Source organism: Oncorhynchus kisutch, linkage group LG3, assembly GCF_002021735.2.
Source record: "Oncorhynchus kisutch isolate 150728-3 linkage group LG3, Okis_V2, whole genome shotgun sequence".
Taxonomy (NCBI): domain Eukaryota; kingdom Metazoa; phylum Chordata; class Actinopteri; order Salmoniformes; family Salmonidae; genus Oncorhynchus; species Oncorhynchus kisutch.
In genome coordinates, this window is record NC_034176.2 from 57,466,024 (window position 1) to 57,488,279 (window position 22,256).

Sequence of the window (22,256 nt, forward strand, 5' to 3'; positions counted from 1 at the left end):
CAGGTGAAGGAGCTGGCTTTCTCTGCACTTATCTGAGGTGGAAGGGTCTGCTTGTCCAACAGGAGTAATCAGATGTAGTTGGGGTAATACCTCTTCCTGATCCTCCCACTCGGGCACGGGTAGGGTTAGGGGTGTAGTCCGAGCCACCCCCAGGTAGAGAGAGAGAGGGGTGTGGATAGGGTGGTGTATAAGCCCCTTGTGTCGTGTCCAGCAATCTGGATTCAGGAAAGTGGAAAGTAGCTGGGCTCAGGAGAAGGAGGCTGGTTGTAAATCCTCTATATCGCCCCCTGTTGATCCTCCCTGTTAAACCCCTAATACCCTGTCTGTCTTTGTCTTTCTCCCATTCTGATCATGACAGGGTCATACCTCTAAGATTAAACCTTGATGTAAGAGGTTATCAGGCTAAGAGACTGTGTGCTTTAGATACTCGAACTCCAGATGTGTCTCTTCCTACTCGCATGTTAACATAATATCGATCCTGTTGCCTAGTCACTTTACCCTTACTATATGTACATAGCTATCTCAATTACCTCGCACCACTGCACATCGACTCGGTTCTGCTATTCCCTGTATATAGCCATGTTATTTTTACTCATTCTTTTTATATATATATATATATATATATATATATATATAAAAAGAATGAGTAAAAATAACATATATATATATATATATATATATATATATATATATATATATATATATTTTGTTTAGCTTTATCTTTAACTCTGCGTTGTGGGAAAAGGACCCGTAAGTAAGCATGTTAGTCTAGTTGTTTAGGAAGCATGTGACAAATAACAGTTTGGTCCATAATATACTCTCCGAGGCTCTTTGTAAGCCAGTAACACCACTGGTGTAAAACTCTAGTGTTGCTCGGCTCACCTTTGTAAGCCAGTAACACCACTGGTGTAAAACTCTAGTGTTGCTCGGCTCACCTTTGGAAGCAAGTGAAGTGGCACACTCAGATTCACGGGTCAGTTTCTTCCCAAGTGAACTTTCTCGGCTATAAATAGCCTGATGTTTATCAGAGCTACAGGTTACTCACTCAGTCTCACGCACACCTACACATACTGTACACTACACTACACACACACACACTGCGTAGGCCTCTAAAAAGGCTCTCCTTAATATCTTTATTTGGACTAGGGCAAGAGTGTGTATATTACCTCCAGGTTGCTGCTGTCTGTTGGAGTGAATATTAAAACAGACCTCAGTGGGCAGTCTGTTTGGTGGTCTGTCTGGCTTGTCGGTCTGCAGTATACATTACGTTGACTGGACGTTTTCCAAATGTTTCCCTAACCACCTCCCTAACCACCTCTGTGTTGTGATCTCTTTCAGGCGCCACCAGAGACATTGGATCAGCTCTTACCAGGATGTGCATGCGGCATCGCAGCATCGAGGCCAAACTGCGCCATTTCACCAAGTAAGTCCCGCTCTCTTACGCAGGCATCCTCCTATAGGCCTAGCTCTGTCCCTGCCATTACTCCCTTAGTGGGGATTGGTCCCAAGAACTGTCAATCACTGCTCTGTGTAAACCATATCTTTGACGATGGTAGCCAACAGTAATGAGGAGTAGCTGTCATCCCATCCATGTTCCTTGGCTGACCTTCTGATAGTCTGTGGTAAGCTTTGGACAAACTGTGACCCTTGATTTTGTTCAGAGGCTACAACAGTATTGACATGAGAATATGTGGTAGGCTTACATTTACATTTAGGTCATTTAGCAGACACTCTTATCCAGAGAGACTAACAGGACCAATTAGGGTTAAGTGCCTTGCTCAAGGGCACATCGGTTGGAGTGGTCAACCCCAAAGCCAACACCTCCTTTGGCCGCCTTTCCTTTCAGAACTCTGCTGCCAGTGACTGGAACGAATTGCAAAAATCACTGAAGCTGGAGACTTACATTTCCCTCACTGACTTTAAACATCAGCTATCTGAGCAGCTAACTGATCGCTGCAGCTGTACATAGTCCATCTGTAAATAGCCCACCCAATCTACCTACCTCATCCCCATATTGTTTTTATTTACTTTTCTGCTCTTTTGCACACCAGTATTTCTACTTGCACATCATCTGCTCATCTATCACTCCAGTGTTAATCTGCTAAACTGTAATTACTTTGCTACTATGGCCTATTTATTGCCTTACCTCCTCACGCCATTTGCACACACTGTATATAGACTTTCTTTTTTCTATTGTGTTATTGACTGTACGCTTGCTTATTCCATGTAACTCTGTGTTGTTGTTTCTGTTGCACTGCTTTGCTTGATCTTGGCCAGGTCGCAGTTGTAAATGAGAACTTGTTCTCAACTAGTTTACCTGGTTAAATAAAGGCTCTGTGATTTGAATCAGCGACCTTTCGGTTACTGGTCCATCACTCTTAACTGCTATGTTACCTTCATGCCAGAAGAGTGAATTCACACGTGTCATCCTCCACTGAGTGAGGTACCAGTCATGGATTTTCCATGTAAGTCTATCCCAGTGTTTGGGTCGGGTCCGTGGTAATGTGGAAATAGCAGGGCAGAATACTTGTGCATGTGGGATTTAGACACAAGATCACCTCAGACGGGTTATTCTACACATTATCTAGACCGGAACCTTCACCCCCTAAAATGTATGATGCCGACAGGAGACGGAGGGAGGAGAAAACCGAATGTGAGGACGAACACGCTCCATTTCCCCCCTCCTCCGCTCCACTCCTCCATCTTCTCCCCCTCCCTCCCTCCACTCTCCCCGAATCCCAAGCACCTCATTATAGGACATCTGTAGACTATTCTCTCAGACACTTAGGCTAAATGAATGGCACCACCGGCAGCAGCCTACTCTGTTCTAGACCACACAGTAAACCTCAAAGAAATGAATCCATTCTATTTAGTTTGTAGTCTCTAATGACTTTTCCAAATCAGAGGCTATTACCATGATGATGATAATGATGATGGTGGTGTCTGTGGTGATGAGCATGATGATGACCAAGATGATGATGATAATAATGATGATAATGATGGTGTCTATGATGATGATGATGGTGGTGTCTTGTTGGGGTGTTTACATTCCTTACAAAGCATTTCTGGGAACAAAAGTTTCCTCACCCTGTGGTGGCACATCAAAACCGATCTCCTAACCCGTTTACATTGCACCACACTATAAACAGGGATGAAGCACACATCAGCACTCTGTGAGTGGTCGACCTGGGAGGCTGCAGTTTCCACGCTCCATGGGACTCCCAGCTCGTCCTGTAGTGACGGGGGTGTGCAGATGTGCAACATACCACAAATAGTGAAGTGGGACGAACCACGAAGGAAAATGTATATAACCGCTTTCCCTTTCCAAAGATCTTATATCTTAGAGCTTATATTTTCCATGGTTGATAAGAAAACATATCATTTTTAGAGTTCATCATGGCAAAGATTCATTTTGTCCACGTGTTCCATATGATGTGTACCAGATGAAGCCAAATTGTTACATTTAAATGGAAAAGAAAATCATTGTAGCCTCCCGAGTGACGCAGCGGTCTAAGGCACTGCATCACAGTGCCTGAGGCGTCACTACAGACCTGGGCTCGATCCCTGGCTGTGTCACAACCCGGCCGCGACCGTGAGTCCCATAGGGCGGCGCACAATTTGCCCAGCGTCGTCTGGGTTAGGGGAGGGTTTGGCTGGGTGGGGCTTTACTAGCGACTCCTTGTGGCGGGCCGGGCGCCTGCAGGCTGACTGCGGTCATCAGTTGAACAGTGTTTCCTCCGACACATTGGTGCAGCTGGCTTCCTTGTTAAGCGGGCGGGTGTAAAGTCGCGCTGTTTGGCGTGTCATGTTTCGAACGACTCATGACTCCGCCCTTCACCTCTCCGAGCCTGTTTGTCAGTTGCAGCGATGAGACAAGATCGTAATTGGATATCACGAAATTGGGGAGAAAAAGCAGGTTAAGTAAATCATTATTATAACCGTTAATTAACACACCCATTGTACCTCGCTCTTTCTCTTTCCCTCTGTCCTCCCAGTGCTCTGATGGAGAGCTTGATCACTCCTCTCCAGGACAGGATTGAGGATTGGAAGAAGACCGCCAACCAGCTGGACAAGGACCATGCCAAAGGTGAACAATAATAATAATGATAACAATATTGGATTGGATTTACATAGCACCTTTCTATCAGCTGAGCTACTCAAAGTGCTTTGCATAGTAAGGGGGAAACTCACCTCATCCAACACCAATGTGTGGCACCCAACCTGGGTAATGCACGGCAACCACTGTCATGCCAGAACGCTCACCACACATCGGCGAGCATGGTGGAGAGGTGAGGAGTGATATATGCCAAGTAGGAATGAGGGGGGATGACTAGGTGGCCATGATGAAAACATCATGATGGAGGTGAGACACACACAGGGTACCTCAAATCATATTCCCCTCTGTCTCCTGGGCCAATATGGATGACGTTCTGTACCCGCTCTCTCCTCCAGAGTACAAGAGATCTCGCCATGAGATCAAGAAGAAGTCCTCAGACACCATGAAACTGCAGAAGAAGGCCCGGAAAGGTAGGCTGCTCCTCTTCTCTCTCGCTCTCTCCGACTGATAGCTAGCATGGCTGAACACTCCTAAAATGCCCTCTCCTGCTATCCAGTGCTCTGAAATCACAGCAGGTTTCGCATTTTGTTTGGGCTGTATAACTATAGGTTAACCCGGACATTCTCTGTAATGTAACAGTCTCAGCTGTGTCTCCCCTTCAGCATGATTTTACAGTAGTAGTAGTAGTGCTGAAAATGTCAAGGTCAAATCCTCAAGGTGAGATCCTTTGCCAAGGCATTTTGGCTGGTTGACGATTACAGTTTGGTCTTTAAAAGGGCCTCAAATCGCCTCAAATCACTCGGGGGGTGAATGGGGTGTGAGGGGGTGAAATGAGGAAAGCCGCAGTGAGGGAGAACATAGCTCCACTCCCTGTTAGTGAAGACTGAGGTTATAGAGCAACACTCTCCCCTGGTGGTCAGGATGATAATGACAGGCCTTCCCTCATTCGCGATGATGCAGTTCACTCTGATCCAGCAGCCAATAAATACCGTTGTCTATTTAAGGCTATTTCTAGACAGTTGCCAGGCAGATGCAAGAACCTAAAATGATCAACTGAGGTGTATTTCATCTTAAAACTGGTGGAACATTGATGTTTGGGTTGCTTTACCTTGGCTGAATTGTTTTTGATTTTGGCAACAGTGATTTTGCTCTAACCGTGCGCACTTTGGCCGTGAACTGAGCTGTGACGGCTTCCTTGTACTAACCCTAACGATGAGCTCAACGATCTCTGCTCTCTCTCCTTTACCTCTGTCACCCCTCTGACCCCCTGTATGTCCCCCAAATCCTCCTCTCAACCCATCTTTTTTGTCCCTTCCTCTTTCTATTTTTCTCTCCCTACTCTCTCCCTCTCTCTTTCTCGCTCTCTCTCTCTGTCTGCGGTTGATTTCCCTTCTGTAGAAATCCAGGGTAAGTATGTGGTTCTCGTCCCACAACACTGCTATGCTATGCTACATCTTCTTCTTGACATGTATTCTGTCTAGAGGGGTTTTCCCATGCCCCCAAAAAATACTATTGGGAGATAGTGAAAAGCTAAGTGATTTACATCACTGTAATACATTTGGCCTGACTCACTCATCTTCAGCTAGTTAGGCCTAGTAGCTGTAACCTTTAAAAGTCTGTCTACTTTCTGAGGCCTCTGGGAATGCTGTCCTGTGACCTTTGTGACTCCTGCATGACTTGTTGTACTAAAGCTCTTTCTGCTCACAGCGCTGGTTGCTGTTGACTAAGGTTCCCCCCCTATCTTCTCTATCATGGCCGTCTCTGATACTACTCCCTGCTGCATGACTTAACAAGACATTACAAGACAAGACATTTTCCATTATTACTTCTGTAGATGTCAGTCTGTTTAGTGTCTGTATGCATTTCTGTTTAGCTCATGTAGATACAGTACCAGTGTAGAGTTTGTATATCATTCTGTCCTGTGTCCATGGTGTCTGTCATTGGCTTGGGGGACCGAGAAGGGAGGGATGAGAGGGGAGAGATGTATCCCTTCAAGCCCAGACACACCATACAGTTCTAATCATTTCTTTCTCTCCTCCTCTCTCTTTTATGTCACACTTTGGTTTTTCCCTGTGACCTCTCTGTTACCCTCTTCTCCTCCTTTTGTCCTCCCTTGTCCCGCTACCTGCATTCTCTCTACATACCCAATCCCCCACTCCCTGAATACTATGCCCCTGCCCTCTGTTTCCCTTTCCCTGCTCCTTGTCCCTGTCCCCCGTGCTCTTCCTCCTGGCTCAACAGGCCGAGGGGACCTGCAGCCCCAGCTGGATAGTGCCATGCATGATGTGAATGACATGTACCTGCTGATGGAGGAGACAGAGAAGCAGGCGGTGCGCAGAGCTCTGGTGGAGGAGAGGGGACGCTTCTGCACCTTCATCGGCTTCCTGCAGCCTGTAGTGGTAAGACGAGGAGGGGAGGCAGGGGCTGTATGGGGAGGGGGAACACCAGGGAGCTGGGGTGAGACATGGGGCCAATCCCTAATCGTCCCCTAAGCCCTACGCTTTATGCACTTGTGGTGATCTGAGAGGATTTGATTGGTATAAGCAATATGGTAAAACTTCCATCTAGCCTATCAGAGGGCGAGGTGGAGCTATTACCAGGTTGCTCATACCAATCAAATCCTATCAAGTCTCCACAAGGGCACAGGATGGAGGGTTTAGGGGATGTTTTGGGATCTGGCCAGAGTGTAGATGAAACAGGAGGAGGGGAGACTTGTCAGGTGCTGAAACCTAACTTGGGCGGGGGGGGGGGGTCAATAAGCCACCAGCTAAAATATGTTGACATTGCTCTCTAGTGTTGAGTCAAAGCTGAACAGTTGCAGTCATTCACATAAGGCCAGTGCTATTGCCATATATAATAACACTGACGGAAATGAGTCTCGTTGTTTTGACCAGAATGGAGAGATTGCCATGCTGGGAGAGATCACTCACCTTCAGGCCATTATTGATGACCTCACTGTGCTGACCACTGATCCCCACAAACTGCCCCCCGCCAGCGAGCAGGTACCAACACTCTCTTCTAATATATTTGTATTATTTTTAGCCTAGTATTTTAGTATAATGCTCCATATCTCAGTCCCACCGTCTAGACAGAGGTCATTAGATGCTAGATGGAACAGTGCTTGTGTGATAGAGTGAAATGTGCCATAACAAGAATAGCATCATAATGTGCACCAGCAAGCAATATGCTATTCATTTATCCGAATGTGATAATATGACCAGTGTGCTCTATTGATGTCTGTTTGTACAGAGTTAGATTAGTAATGCGTAGGAGTTCCTATAAGGGAAGCATGCAGTTTACCAGCTCGCTCATTACAGCTGAAGCTAATGCTACACGTCCATGTGAATCATTCTCATATTCCTCCCCTTTCAGGCAAAAAAACGTAACTGAATTGTTTCCAGCAGCACAGTTACAGTCACCAACTCTCTGGTTAACACGAAAACTGCCTAACTAGCTCTGCTAGGGCGAGTAAAATGGTCATAGGGGTCTCATTTATGTCTGGAAGTAGCTAGCAAGCTAGCCAATATTAGCTTGGGTGCTTGACTGCTGTTGTAAGGCCAGAACGCTCAAATCAACCCTACTCCTCGGCCCGAACGTCCAGTGTGCGCTCCGAGAGCGAAACGGTCTGAATTTACACACTGACAATCTGACAACGCTCTGAATTTATGAGCGTCACATTGTACAGCGCCATATTTTCTGCTCCATCCTAATGGAAACCCAGAGGGTTTTTCGTTTTCATGGAATAGAAACACCATAATATGAATCAAATGAATTAACTTCTTACGGATCATTGGGGCTAGCGTCCCAACTTCCGGTGAAATTGCAGAGAACCAAATTAAAATGACAGAAATCGTAATATTACACATTCATGAAAATACAAGTGTCATACATCATTTAAAAGCTAAACTAATCCAGCCGCTTTGTCAGATTTCAAAAAGGCTTTACGGCGAAAGCACACCATGCGATTATCTAAGGACAGCGCCCCGCATTACATACATATTCCAACCAAGCAAAGGTGTCAGGAAAGTCAGAAATAGCGATAAAATAAATCACTTACCTTTGAAGATCTTCATCTGGCTGCAATCACAAGGGTCCCAGCTACATAACAAATGGTCCTTTTGTTCGATAAAGTCCTTCTTTATATCCTGAAAAAGTCAGTTTCATTGGCGAGCTTGACTCAGTAATCCACCGGTTTCCCTCGTTCAAAATGCATACAAATGAATACCGTAAATTACCAATAATCTTCTTCCAGACATATCAAACAACATTCCTAATCAATCCTCAGGTACCCTAACATGTAAATAAACAATCAAATTTAAGACGGAGAATACCGGAGACCATTACCGGAGATAAATAACGAAGTGCACGCCCTCACTGGAATGCGCAACAAACACTACAGCCAAAATGGGAGCCACTGCGAAAAACTACAAATTCTAGCTAATTTTTCAAAAAACAAGCCTGAAACTCTTTCTAAAGACTGCTGACATCTAGGAACTGCAATCTGGGAGGTCTTCCTTTTATATTCCCATTCCCAGCCATTGGAATAAGTGGGTTTTCACCTGCCATATCAGTTCTGTTATACTCACAGACATTATTTTAACAGTTTTGGAAACTATCCCATACTACCAATTATATGCATATCCTAGCTTCTGGGCCTGAGTAACAGGCAGTTTACTTTGGGCACCTCATTCATCCAAACTTCCGAAATACTGTCCCCTAGCCCGAAGAAGTCAATCAAGTACCAGTCAAAAGTTTGGACACAGCTACTCATTCCAGGATTTGTCTATATTTTTACTATTTTCTACATTGTAGAATAATAGTGAATCAATCCAATTTTAATCAAATGTATTTATAAAGCCCTTCCTACATCAGCTGATGTCACAAAGTGCTGTACAGAAACCCAGCCTAAAACCCCAAACAGCAAGCAATGCAGGTGTAGAAGCACGGTGGCTAGGAAAAACTCCCTTGAAAGGCCAGAACCTAGGAAGAAACCTAGAAAGGAACCAGGTTATGAGGGGTGGCCAGTTCTCTTCTGGCTGTGCCGGGTGGAGATTATAACAGAACATGGCCAAGATGTTCAAATGTTCATAGATGACCAGCAGGGTCAAATAATAATAATCACAGTGGTTGTAGAGTGTGCAACAGGTCAGCACCTCAGGAGTAAATGTCACTTGGCTTTTCATAGCCGTTCATTCAGAGTATCTCTACCGCTCCTGCTGTCTCTAGAGAGTTGAAAACAACAGGTCTGGGACAGTAGTACATCTGGTGAACAGGTCAGAGTTCCATAGCCGCAGGCAGAACAGTTGAAACTGGAGCACCAGCACGACCAGGTGGACTGGGGACAGCAAGGATTCATCATGCCAGGTAGTCCTGAGGCATATGTCCTAGGGCTCAGGTCCTCCGAGAGAGAGAGAGAGAGAAAGAGAGAAAGAAAGAAAGAAAGAAAGAAAGAAAGAAAGAAAGAAAGAAAGAAAGAAAGAAAGAAAGAAAGAAAGAGGCAATTAGAGAGAGAATACTTAAATTCGCACAGAACACCAGATAAGACAGGAGAAGTACTCCAGATATAACAAACTGACCGTAGCCCCCCGACACAAACTACTGCAGCATAAATACTGGAGGCTGAGACAGGAGTGGTCGGGAGACACTGTGGCCTCGTCCGACAATACCCTTGGACAGGGCCAAGCAGGCAGGATATAACCCCACCTACTCTGCCAAAGCACAGCCCCCACACCACTATAGGGTCTCCAACCACCAACTTACCGTCCTGAGACAAGGCCGAGTATAGCCCACAAAGATCTCCCCCATGGCACAACTCAGAGGGTGCGGCCAACCCGGACAGGAAGATCACGTCAGTGACTCAACCCACTCAAGTGACGCACCCCTCCTAGGGATGGAATGGAAGAGCATCAGTAAGCCAGTGACTCAGCCCCTGTAATAGGGTTTGAGGCAGAGAATCCCAGTGGAGAGAGGGGAACCGGCCAGCCAGAGACAGCAAGGGCGGTTTGTTGATCTAGTGCCTTTCTGTTCACCTTCACACTCCTGGGCCAGACTACACTCAATCATAGGACCTACCTACTACTGAAGAGATGAGTCTTCGATAAAGACTTAAAGGTTGAGACTGAGTCTGCGTCTCTCACATGGATAGGCAGACCATTCCATTAAAATGGAGCTCTATAGGAGAAAGCTCTGCCTCCAGCTGTTTGCTTAGGATTTCTATGGACAATAAGGAGGCCTGCGTCTTGTGACCGTAGCGTACGTGTAGGTATGTATGGCAGGACCAAATAGGAAAGATAGGTAGGAGCAAGCCCATGTAATGCTTTGTAGGTTAGCAGTAAAACCTTGAATCAGCCCTTGTGAAGACATCACAACTATGAAGTAACACATATGGATTCAGTTAAGAACTTATTCTTATTTACAAGGACAGCCTACCGTCTCCCACGTGCCTGCAATATGGAAGACTATCAAATGCTTCTCAAAGTTGCCCTCTGGTGGTGAAACTAGCAATAATTTGCATTAACAGAAAAAAAATGGCTGACAAATAGATAAAGTGCCACAGAATGCTGCGTTATCCATCAAGGTGTGCCGCAGTATGACGCAACTTTTAAAGGATGAACCACTGTATAACACTTATATGGTGCCAATTGGATTGACTCTCTCTCTCTCTCTCCCAGGTGATTAAAGACCTGAAGGGTTCAGACTACAGCTGGTCCTACCAGACCCCTCCCTCCTCCCCCAACAGTTCTGGCTCCAGGAAGAGCAGCATGTGCAGGTACGAACCGGAGGGAGACAGGACACATGGGCAAGAAATACAGACATTTGTATTGACATGGATTCATTTGATTTGATCAACAAAGAGGGATTCTTGGGTTTTGTTCTGAGCCTAGGTGTGTGGATGACGTGTTGTAGGCTATGTGAGTGTGAACATGCAGTATGTCTGACAACGAAAGTGACAGCGAAAGTGTGTCAGTGAGAGGTGCCGTTCAGATAAGTGTCGTATCTTAGGGGGAAAAAATGGCGCCCCTGCATGTCTGCGCACGTCTGTCTGTATGAGTGTCTGCTGAGCGCCTGTCTGCTGGTCCATATGTCTGTTATGTCATCTGTCCTCGCAGAGTTTAATCACAAATGGCACCATATGGCATGCAACACTCAGAGCACTAAACATTTTTTCCCCCCGTATTTTTTCACTTAGTGGTGAAAATTACAACTTTATTTCAACTTAAAACAGACTTGTTTGATGATAACAAATAGCACATGACATGTATATTACAATGTTATGGAGTGGTTTTCAAAATAATCCCTGTTTCCATGTGTGACGAAGTAGGACACTTGTTAGGTCTGAAGTGGTGTCCTCTGTTCTGAACAAGTATCTCTCAGGCTTGTCACGGCAGTGCTCTGATGTGGTGACATGGTCTATGTGTCTGTGTGTTTATGTGTGCGTGTCGCTTGTGTCGCTGTCTGGGAGGCCATGTCTTTGGGCATGCCATCTACCCTGCCCTGTACCCTGTGTGTCTAATCTACCCATGCTTGGTTCTCACATGTCCTCACACTCTCTTAACTTGTCTTTTCCATGTTTCCTCCTCCTCTCCCTCCCCAACCCTCTACCTCTGACCCCCCTCCACGCTCAACATGTCTATCCCCATCCCTGCATGTGTGTGTGTGTGTGTCTCCCAACCTCTCCACTCTACATTCACACTTACCCTTGGTGTTCTGTGTGTTTGGCCTCTTCTCTATTTCCTGTGGATTGATCACTTCCTGTTCTTCTGTATTTGCATGGCCTCTTTCTCTTCCTGTGTGTTTGGCTTCTCTACTCTCTGTGCCTCTTTCCCTCCTATTCTGGTTGGGTTCCCTTATTTCACTGCTGCTGCTCTACTTTCAACTCCAACTTGGAAATGTCCTCATCTTAACCTCTGCCCATCATATAAACTACCTGTCTCTTATATGAACTCTACCCATCATATAAACTACCTGTCTCTTATATGAACTCTGCCCATCATATAAACTACCTGTCTCTTATATGAACTCTACCCATCATATAAACTACCTGTCTCTTATATGAACTCTACCCATCATATAAACTACCTGTCTCTTATATGAACTCTACCCATCATATAAACTACCTGTCTCTTATATGAACTCTACCCATCATATAAACTACCTGTCTCTTATATGAACTCTACCCATCATATAAACTACCTGTCTCTTATATGAACTCTACCCATCATATAAACTACCTGTCTCTTATATGAACTCTACCCATCATATAAACTACCTGTCTCTTATATGAACTCTACCCATCATATAAACTACCTGTCTCTTATATGAACTCTACCCATCATATAAACTACCTGTCTCTTATATGAACTCTACCCATCATATAAACTACCTGTCTCTTATATGAACTCTGCCCATCATATAAACTACCTGTCTCTTATATGAACTCTGCCCATCATATAAACTACCTGTCTCTTATATGAACTCTACCCATCATATAAACTACCCGTCTCTCTCATATGTACTCTACCCATCATATAAACTACCCGTCTCTCTCATATAAACTCTACCCATCATATAAACTACCCGTCTCTCTCATATAAACTCTACCCATCATATAAACTACCCGTCTCCCTCATATGAACTCTACCCATCACATAAACTACCCGTCTCTCTCATATGAACTCTGCCCATCATATACACTACCTGTTTCTCTCATATGAACTCTACCCATCATATAAACTACCCGTCTCTCTCATATGTACTCTACCCATCATATAAACTACCCGTCTCTCTCATATAATATCTACCCATCATATAAACTACCCGTCTCTCTCATATGAACTCTACCCATCATATACACTACCTGTCTCTCTCATATGAACTCTGCCCATCATATAAACTACATGTCTCTTATATGAACTCTACCCATCATATAAACTACCCGTATCTCTCATATGAACTCTACCCATCATATAAACTACCTGTTTCTCTCATATGAACTCTACCCATCATATAAACTACCCGTCTCTCTCATATGAACTCTGCCCATCATATAAACTACCTGTCTCTTATATGAACTCTACCCATCATATAAACTACCCGTCTCTCTCATATGAACTCTACCCATCATATACACTACCTGTCTCTCTCATATGAACTCTACCCATCGCTTGCTCTGCTCCTGTGGCCCATTCTTCACTGTACCTCGCTACCCTTTTTCATTTCAATTCATCACTCTCTCCCATATCCATTACTACACGTCCTCATTCAATCTCACACCTTCTCCACCTCTTGCTTCATAAATGTGGTTTATATGATATCACCTTCCCTTAAATAATTCCCTTCACCCTGCCTGACCCTATTCCCTGCCCCCTCACCACCCTCTCACCCTGGCCCCACCCCACTGCAGCAGTGTGAACAGCGCCCACAGTAGCGCCTCCCGCTCCTCCGGAGGCTCTCAGACTCACTCACCCAGTTCGTCCTATCGCTACCGCAGCCTGGCCCACCCGCCACCGGGGAACGCTCACCGCCTCAGCAGCGTCTCCTCCCACGACTCAGGCTTCATATCGCAGGACGCCAACGTCTACTCCAAGCCTCCCTCGCCCATGCCCTCTGACATCACCAGCCAGGTATGACTCCCGTCACAGATGTCGCTGCGGTGCTGAAACGTAGTTCCGCCCCCTCCTTGGTTTTATTTCCTCTACTCTTCTGCCCGACGTCTCTTGGTTTTGCGGTCATTCCGTCTCTTTTTTGACCTCTATTTCCCACTGCAGAAGTCGTCAAGCTCTGCATCCTCAGAGGCATCCGAGACCTGCCAGTCAGTCAGTGAGTGCAGCTCTCCCACAACGGTAAGTACAACAGTGACCTCGCACTCCTGTCCTATCGTGTGCAAACATATTGGAATACATGATCCACATAGCCATGCTCGTTTTAGTCATCTGTGTATTGCATACTGCAATGTTGTGCTGTATATGTGCATGAGAGAAGCTGGTAAAACTGACCGGCAGGATGGTCACCCTAAGTACGTGTTCTTCATCACCCCAGGTCAACGTGTCACGTCACCGCTGATCTCTTGTCCTTGCCCTCTTTTCTTCTGCTACTCATACCGTTTGTGTATGCGTGTGTTTTGGAGTACTTTTTGTGCATGTACAGTATGTCTCTGTGACCCAGAGGTCGCATCACAAAGGCTCCTCCCATAAGCCTTTGGCGTTGATGGACGCTCTGACGATCACGATCTTGTCTCTCCGTTCCGCAGTTTGGCTCGTCCTTCGCTACCTTCCGCCCTGCTCTCTCTCACACTGGCTCCATCAGGCCTCTCTCTGTCATACTTCCTGCGTCCCCACCCTATAACTACTCCCCTGGATCCAACACTACCTCTCCCACATCAAAGGTTCCTTGCTGGAAGGTTTGTTTTCATCTGTACACTTTTCTTTTCCGTTTTTTGGTTAGTTTTTCTATTTTAATTTGTGCTTCTTGAGTTAACGCTTATTCACCAGGTTTTTCTTTTCATTTCACCATCTGCTTAACTCATTCATGACTTCGTTACTTTGCTCCATAACCTGTGTGCCTTTTCTGTTGTAGTTGGCCATCAGTCTCACCCCCCTGGTTTCAAATCTCCTGTGTGGTGATTTGCTAAACTGAGCAGGCCATGGGTGCCACCCATTTCACCTTTCGAAGTCTCACAAACTCAAAAGGCTTCAAACCAATAAACCCACTCATCAATTTGACCCAATACCAAACACTCACACACGAGGAATCCCCCCCCCCCAAACTACCCCCACACTGTACCCAGATGAAAGGCGTCAAACTGCTGGATAGTGGACGGGTCTCTCTCAATGGAGAGTTCGCTCTGTTGCTTTTCACTGCTTCTTATTAATCACACCCACCTCTTCAGGATTGGTCCAAGGCAGGTTCTTATGAGCAGCCATTGGCTGCCACGCTTCAGCGGAGGAAGGAGCCCCTGGATAGGCTGAAGGAGAGCGAGGCATCCCCGGGCTCCCAGGGATATGCTGGTGCTCACCCAGACGATGTCCAGAGGTCCCGAATGACCCCCGCCACCATCGCTGCCAAGGTAACAGAGAAAATGCAGATTTACCTCGCAATGGTGTGAATACAAGACACTGCTATAACACAACTGTTGGATTTTAACCCCGGATTGGAGTTTGGTGGTTATAGTCTGTCCATTGTGATTGGTAGTGGTCCTGTGCTCCTACCATGTGATAAGTGTTTGCTAAGGCTATTGATTGTGATACGGTTAGATCCTTAGTCATCATCCTAATCATGTGTTAGTCCTGTGTTAGTCCACTAGTCCCGTGTAGCTCTGTTGGTAGAGCATTCGATTCCCACGGTGGGACCAGTACGAAAAAAATTATTAAAATGTATACACTCACTACTGTAAGTCGCATTGGATAAGAGTGTCTGCTTAATGACTAAAAACAACGTGTTGTCGCTTCCTCCCAGCACGGCGAAGAGGTGTCTCCAGCAGCCAGTGACCTGGCCATGGTCCTGACCCGTGGTCTCAGCATGGAGCAGCAGAAGAGCAACAGGGACTCCTTGCAGTACTCTAGTGGCTACAGCACCCAGACCACCACGCCCTCCTGCTCCGAGGACACTATCCCCTCTCAGGGTACCACTCTGACAAGTACACTCGTAGAGTAAACACCTATACATACAGAAGTCCACCTCACGTGCATTAACCAACAGAGAATGCACTCGCTGTCCTCTCTCAGGGAAACAGCATAATACATGCAATACTCATCCTATGAATAACACACCACACCCCTCTATCTCTCTCTCTCTCCCCCAGGGTCGGATTATGACTGCTACTCTGTGAATGGAGATGCTGAAGGTGAGGCGTCAACTGACTTTGACAAGTCCTCCACCATCCCCCGCCACAGCAACATCGGCCAGAACTACCGACGCATGATCCAGACCAAGAGGCCGGCCAGCACCGCCGGTCTGCCCAGTGGGGCCCAGGGCGGAGTGCTTGGAGGGGGAGGGGGCATTGGGACCCCTGGGACTGCCACCATCCGCCGAACCCCATCCACCAAGCCGGGTGTGAGACGTACCCTGTCCAACGCGGGCCCCATCCCCATCCGCCCGCCCATAGTGCCAGTGAAGACACCCACTGTGCCTGATGCTCCTGGGGGGTACCCCGGGCCTCCGGTACGTGTGGGCAGTGAGGAGTGTGTGTTCTACGTGGCGGATGACTCCTCCCCCAACGCTTTGGAGTATGTGAAGGCCTCTCCCAAGCGTCTGAGCCTGCCCAACACAGCGTGGGGGTCTGGGGGAGCGATGGAGATGAGTGTGTATGTCCAGCACGGCTCTGAGGAGGACCAGATGATAGCCGCTAACCGCCACAGCCTGGTGGAGAAGATAGGAGAGCTGGTGGCCAGTGCCCATGCCCTTGGGGAGGGACAGTTCCCCTACCCCAACCTCCCTGATGACCCCCCGCCTGGCCCGGCCCCCCAGCACGACCCCCAGGCCCCCGGGTCAGGCACCGACGTGCTGGTGTCCATCCGCAGGGGCGTGCGGCTCCGCAAGACCGTCTCCAACGACAGGTCAGCGCCCAGGATTTTGTGATGGTCCACAGCGGAGTGGAGGGAGCGCAGCCTGCACCCACCGAGGTGCCCCAACCACTACATACAGTACTGACTCTGTAGTAAAGAAGTAAATATGACAACAGAAGATTACAACAACAAAAAAGTTGAATTAGAAGTAAATGATAGATAACAATAATAATGCTGATAATGAAAAAGTAAATGATGAATAATAATGACAGGCTCTGGCCACTATAACTCTGTCGTGTCTGGGCGCATGTTTGTTTAATTAGCCCCACCATCACCATGGGATCCTCCAGACTGTATATAGAGACACTGTCTGGACTGGACTGACTGCTGAGAGAGAGAGGGACTGTTTATAGGGACCTGAACTTCCAGCCACCCTCTCCACCTCCTCCCACATCCCCCCACTCCTCACCCAACCTCTTACACCCCCCCCCCCCCCCCCCACTCCTCACCCAACCTCTTACACCCCCCCCCCCACCCCATTCTAGAGTAAAGCAGAGGGAAGCAGGTGGCAGAGAGACAGGTGAAAAGTGGGGTCAATGGGGGCTCCATCGCTCCCTCTCACTTTGGCTCAGGTCACAAGGCTCTGACGACGCACTGTTAGCTTTAAACCATGGCCAACAGTGTGTGTGTGCGCGTGTGTGCGCGCGTGTGCGTGTAAGAGGTGGGCAGAGTTCTGCTGCAGGTCAGCTGGTTGTATTTGAGAGTGGGGCTTCTCTCCTCTGTGTCGTTTTGTTGTTACCCTCACACTGGGCACACACTGGCTAAATCAACGTTGTTTCCACGTAATTTGAATGAAATTACATTGCACCAACGTGGAACAGATGTTGAATTGACGTCTGTGCCCAGTGGACTGTTTTTATTGCGACATTTGATTTCCTGTTACCACTGTATGAGAAGCTACAAAATGAAGCCAGGCGTATATATTTTCTAAATCCAGAGAGAACATGTTAATAGGAAATGGAGCAATAAATGCGTTTTATTTTCTGCTTGCGGAGTGGAGGAGAAACAGAAGCTGTTATCGTAGGTTTGGGTTCTCTTTTTTAACTTGCAGGCAATCATCAGGCATGCTCAAGTACACATGACATTTGCTGTCTAACTTTGGCCCTGGACTTTTCTCACGTCCTTGCCTGATGTGTAAAAAAAAAAAAAAAAAAAAACTGAAGCACTTTGAAGGTTAATTTCTAGTGTGACCACTAGGGGTCAGTGTGGTCACACTCTGTGGTGAGACGAGGGTGCTGGGGGAGTGAGACAGTGGGTTGCCATGCGGTGTGCTGAATGTGTGCCACGGACCAGTGAGCGAAGCAGTTCAATTGGGGAGAGAAAAGGATGATCGAAAAAGGAAGTGATAAAGAAAGGTGGGAAATGGGAACGGAAGGATACTGGATTGGGGGAATGGTTATGTACAATGGGTACGTGCTGAAAAATGTTGAATTCCAAAAACTGATTTATAATGTAGATCAAAACATTTATGTAAAGAGGGGGATGGTAAGCTGCTGTACTTGTCATCACATGTTGTGAGTCTCAAACATGAGATCCATAGCTAATTTGAACCTTGTGCAGCCTTACGCGGGAGCTGGCTTTGCTAAGGACATTAGAATGAAAGAGTGACTATAGCCAGGGAGAAACAGTGAGGATGATGTAAGGGGTTGCCAGATTGGGAGGAAGAAGGGGTGAATTTATGTTTACAGAGTTAGCTGGAAGAGAGTTGATGCAGCGGAGAGAGATGGAATGAGTATTTCACTGCCTGTTCATACAGTAAGCCTGAGTTAAGAGTCAGACACACAGAGGAAGTCAAGACTAGAAACTGTATGAAAATAGAGTAACCTTTCATAAAATTATGTTGCCATATTTTTTTGCAATAACGTTATGCTGTAGTCTTGCTTTTATCAATAAAAAAATCTATAATAATCTCCAGAGAACAGTATATCACAGTGACATAGGTTCTGAGCAGGCAGAGAGAGCATTATTCTGACCGTTGTACTGTAGGGTAGGGATGAACTTCATGGGTTACTCCATGCTCCCTAGCAGTGACTGTTGATGTCCTCCCCTTGACAACAATGGCCATTGCAAAATGTATCTAAATGCTTTAATTATTTCTTTTGCCTAAATAGAGCACTGTTTTAGAAATGCCTGTGGCTGTTTTAAATCGAGGATCTGCTTTGAGAAGGTGAGAGAAACACCTGTTGTTGTCGAATATCGCTCATCTGCCGGAGAAAACTTTTCTCATGAACTCAGAAATAGTACTTCAGTGAGGGGCTGAAGAGGGTACGTGTGTGGGAGTAGGTGAGTGTTTGTGTGACACGGCAGGGTGGGGTGGGGCGGAGGAAGGGGAGGGACCAGCAGTGTGGGTGGAAGTGGCCAGCAGCCCAGGGTGGAAGTGACCTCCCCTGCCACAGTGCATTCTGGACCAGAGGATGCTCACCCAGAGAATTTCTGCAAAGCACAGGTCATAACGATGTATATGTGTATATATACATGCATATACTGTATAAGAAGGCGAACACTTAATTGTGCAAGTCAAATCGCTAGAATTTTTAAAAAGGAGTTTCACTCGACATTATTTCGCATTACTGAATTAAAACAGGCAAATGTCAAATGTACAGTGTATGACAGCAATATGGGAGTGTGTTTATTAGCCAATTTAACAATACAACTTCTTATCTAACAAAAAGGTAAACATGTTTACTGTCTTTTTAAAATGTGCAGATGTAACTCTGGCAATTATTCTGTTCCAATTTCTTGTCATGCTCGGATTACTCTGCTTCATTCTGATTGTGTGCGATGCTCCTTACCGTTCCCCAGCCCCCAACTATGTAACCATCACTTCTATCGGAGCATTAGAGCGAGAGAAAGACAGGATGTGGCACAGAGACAAGACAGGGTGAGTGAGACAGGGCTGTTGGCGAGTGTGTGTGTGTGGCTGAGACTGAGAGGACCCCTACAGGGGAAACTACAGGGATGTCAGTCTCAGTTGTGTCTCTCTGTCTGGGATGAGGTGACACTCTCCCAAGACCCCATGGTGGATGACTAGCAGTCACCTCACTCCCTCACACCCCCACAGCTGGGCTGTCTCTGGGTCCATACTCTCTTTCCCCCTTTCCTCACTATCACTTGGTTCTCGCCATCCTCCCGCTGGGCACAGACGTCAGTCTAGTTTTGATTTACATTTGGTTGAGTTGTCATCTAACAAGAATTCAATATGAAATCACCCCCCCAAAATATTGCAATGTCATTGGATTAGGGTTGAAAGTTGGGTGAAAAAAAGACGGAAGGCACTTACGTTGATGACTTCTTGCAGATTCAATTCGTTTTCCCGCGTCGATTAAACGTCATGGCTTAGATTGAAATGGGTTGAAATGACGTGGAAACAACGTTGATTGAACTAGATTTTACCCAGTGGGCTACCCCCACTTATACTCAATAAATGAACTTGTTGCTTTTAAACCTCTAATCCACCCATCCACCACAACCCCAACTCCAACTAGCAACTCACTCCATAGGCTGCCTCAGCATCAGCTCTTAAAAGCCAGAGCCAAATCCAAACCCCCAGTGGGACTTTGACTGAAGCACTTTCCCACTGGGTGCTAATGCAAGGACAGGGAATAACCGTGTGGTCACAATTAAAAGCTAGCTTCACATTTGAAAGAACAACACTTCCTTGAGAACAAGATGTGATGTCTCATGCTGGCTGGATTATAGCTCATGAAATCATTTTAATTAAGCCTTAACTTCACTCTAAGTGAGTGTTAATTTGCGATAAGTGCCCATTTGACTTATGTCGTTCTCAAACCGGGAGAGTTTTTTTTTTTTGTCTGTGTATCCAGTGGTGCTAGCCACGGCTGGCGTGTCCATGGCGTTAGTGCTGTCGTTGTGGGGAATGGAGCAAACGGGTTAATGGGAGTGTTTAGGCGTAATATGCTCTTCTCTTCATATTGAGAGAAGGTGACACAGTGCTGTGGAGAGATGTATTTGTCGCGTCTTTGTCTCTGCCGTGGCGCCTCGGTCGCAAATTCCACTTATTTAAATATATTTCTGAATACACTTACACAGATCCCTTTCACAATTTCAATAGAGGAAATGGGCTTTCATTGCCTTTTGAGTTTCACTGTGTGCGATTTAATACCCCCCCCCCCCCCCCCCCCCGCTAAGCTATGTAGAAATAACAATGGAAGTCATTCATAATGTAGGATACAGGATATGTAACAGGAGTCTATGGGTCTCATTGGTCTCCCATGATGCCTTGCCTAACACCCTTAGTCCTGGATAAGAGCTTGGTTAATCAGCCTTATTACTGTTAAGAACGTTTAGAAAGAGTGCATGACTGTCAGGAAAACCTCTGGACTATAGTCATTCTGGCCAACATAGACCGTAACACTGTATGCCTTTATAGTTTTTAGGCTGGTGTTAATGTGCCACCAGTAGACACATAGCCGCACTGTGACCTTGCAAATCGCTTTGCGCCGTTATAAGGTGGCCAAACAGCCCGAAACCCTTTTCCTTTAATTAGCTTATAATTAACTATGTTCAAGCATATGTGAGGGCAGAGACGGAGTCAGGCTGGGCAGCTATGGGGTGTAGGTCCTGTATGGAGGTTATACTGTACGTGGTCTAGGAGTAGTTTGTTTACATGGTCTACAGGCGTTGCGTCGGTGTGTCTTCGTGCTCGTGAAGTCTGCCCTGGCGTAGGTTGAGGATCTCTGACACTGATGGAGAAACAGAGACTCTCGACACAAGGTGGCTTCACGCCCACTCTCCCACCCACACACAGCCTGTCCCCGTCTATTTAAAAAGGCCAATAAAGTCACCCCACAACGATGTCACCATCCGTTAACTCAACGCTGTCAGCTCCTGAGATGTAGTCAGGCAGGGAGGAGGTGAATTCCAGGTGCCATGGTAACAGAACTGAATGTCTTATCACTTGTGGATTCTCTGTGGTTTCTTCTCTTTTCCCCTTCCTCTTCCCAAAGCCCAATCCAATATGAAAGCTAAACCACTGCGTCTATGAACCTGACCGTCGCCACCGTTTTAATGAAGTCCTTATTTTCATTACAGTATTGTGAAGAGATATGATGTGTGCATATGTTTTTGTACAAAAACCCCTCCCTCCAACGGAGTCACGTAACGCTACAGGTGCTGTTGTCTGTCTTCTACTTTCTCTCCTTCTCTTCTTCTTTAATTTATTGTGCCCCTTTTTTCCAAGGCTGTTTTGCCTCTGTTGCTGATGACAAGTTGTTCTTTTTGTAATATTAATCCTTTTTATTTTTTGTTAACTTTAGTCACTGCTAATGTAACAAAACGCACTGTGATGATTCCAGTATTAATAAAAGTTGTACTTAAACTGTGCATGGGTTTGAGAGACAAGAGTCCTTCATTTGGCGTTTTAAAATGTGTTTTAGTGACACTGACAGCTCTCCGTGTTAAGCTAGAGGGTGAGAGTTGATACTGTAGGTGGAGCCAAGCGTTTGTTCCGTGTTTGGTTGACAGGGGGCGCCAGAGATCTGCTAGGACTAACACTGAGGACGCTTTAAGAACTCAGCAAGACAGATTCTGAATCCAGGAGGGGGATTGTCTGCCGGTAGCGCCAATTGATGCGTGTATCTCACCCAAAACTTCAATTAAGTTCAGCAGTAAGTCTA

General features: G+C 46.3%; 1 protein-coding gene across 11 annotated transcripts in view; it reads left to right on the forward strand.

Moving 5' to 3' along the window:
• Positions 1-21,963, forward strand: part of LOC109874334 (protein MTSS 2-like) — an 84,598-nt gene extending 62,635 nt beyond the window's left edge. The window contains exons 4-16 of one of the 11 annotated variants that reach the window (XM_031809360.1): positions 1,339-1,423; positions 3,996-4,087; positions 4,453-4,527; positions 5,456-5,464; positions 6,299-6,456; positions 6,952-7,059; positions 10,729-10,826; positions 13,548-13,680; positions 13,825-13,899; positions 14,307-14,456; positions 14,946-15,122; positions 15,512-15,692; positions 15,858-21,963. In XM_031809360.1, coding sequence (XP_031665220.1) covers positions 1,339-1,423; positions 3,996-4,087; positions 4,453-4,527; positions 5,456-5,464; positions 6,299-6,456; positions 6,952-7,059; positions 10,729-10,826; positions 13,548-13,680; positions 13,825-13,899; positions 14,307-14,456; positions 14,946-15,122; positions 15,512-15,692; positions 15,858-16,633 — 2,117 coding nt within the window. In that variant the 3' untranslated portion in view covers positions 16,634-21,963. Of the gene's footprint in view, positions 1-1,338; positions 1,424-3,995; positions 4,088-4,452; positions 4,528-5,455; positions 5,465-6,298; positions 6,457-6,951; positions 7,060-10,728; positions 10,827-13,460; positions 13,681-13,824; positions 13,900-14,306; positions 14,457-14,945; positions 15,123-15,511; positions 15,693-15,857 lie in introns of all 11 variants that reach the window. The other 10 variants (XM_031809342.1, XM_031809384.1, XM_031809352.1 and 7 more) reach the window with 10 other exon arrangements.
• The last annotated feature ends 293 nt before the right edge of the window (positions 21,964-22,256 follow it).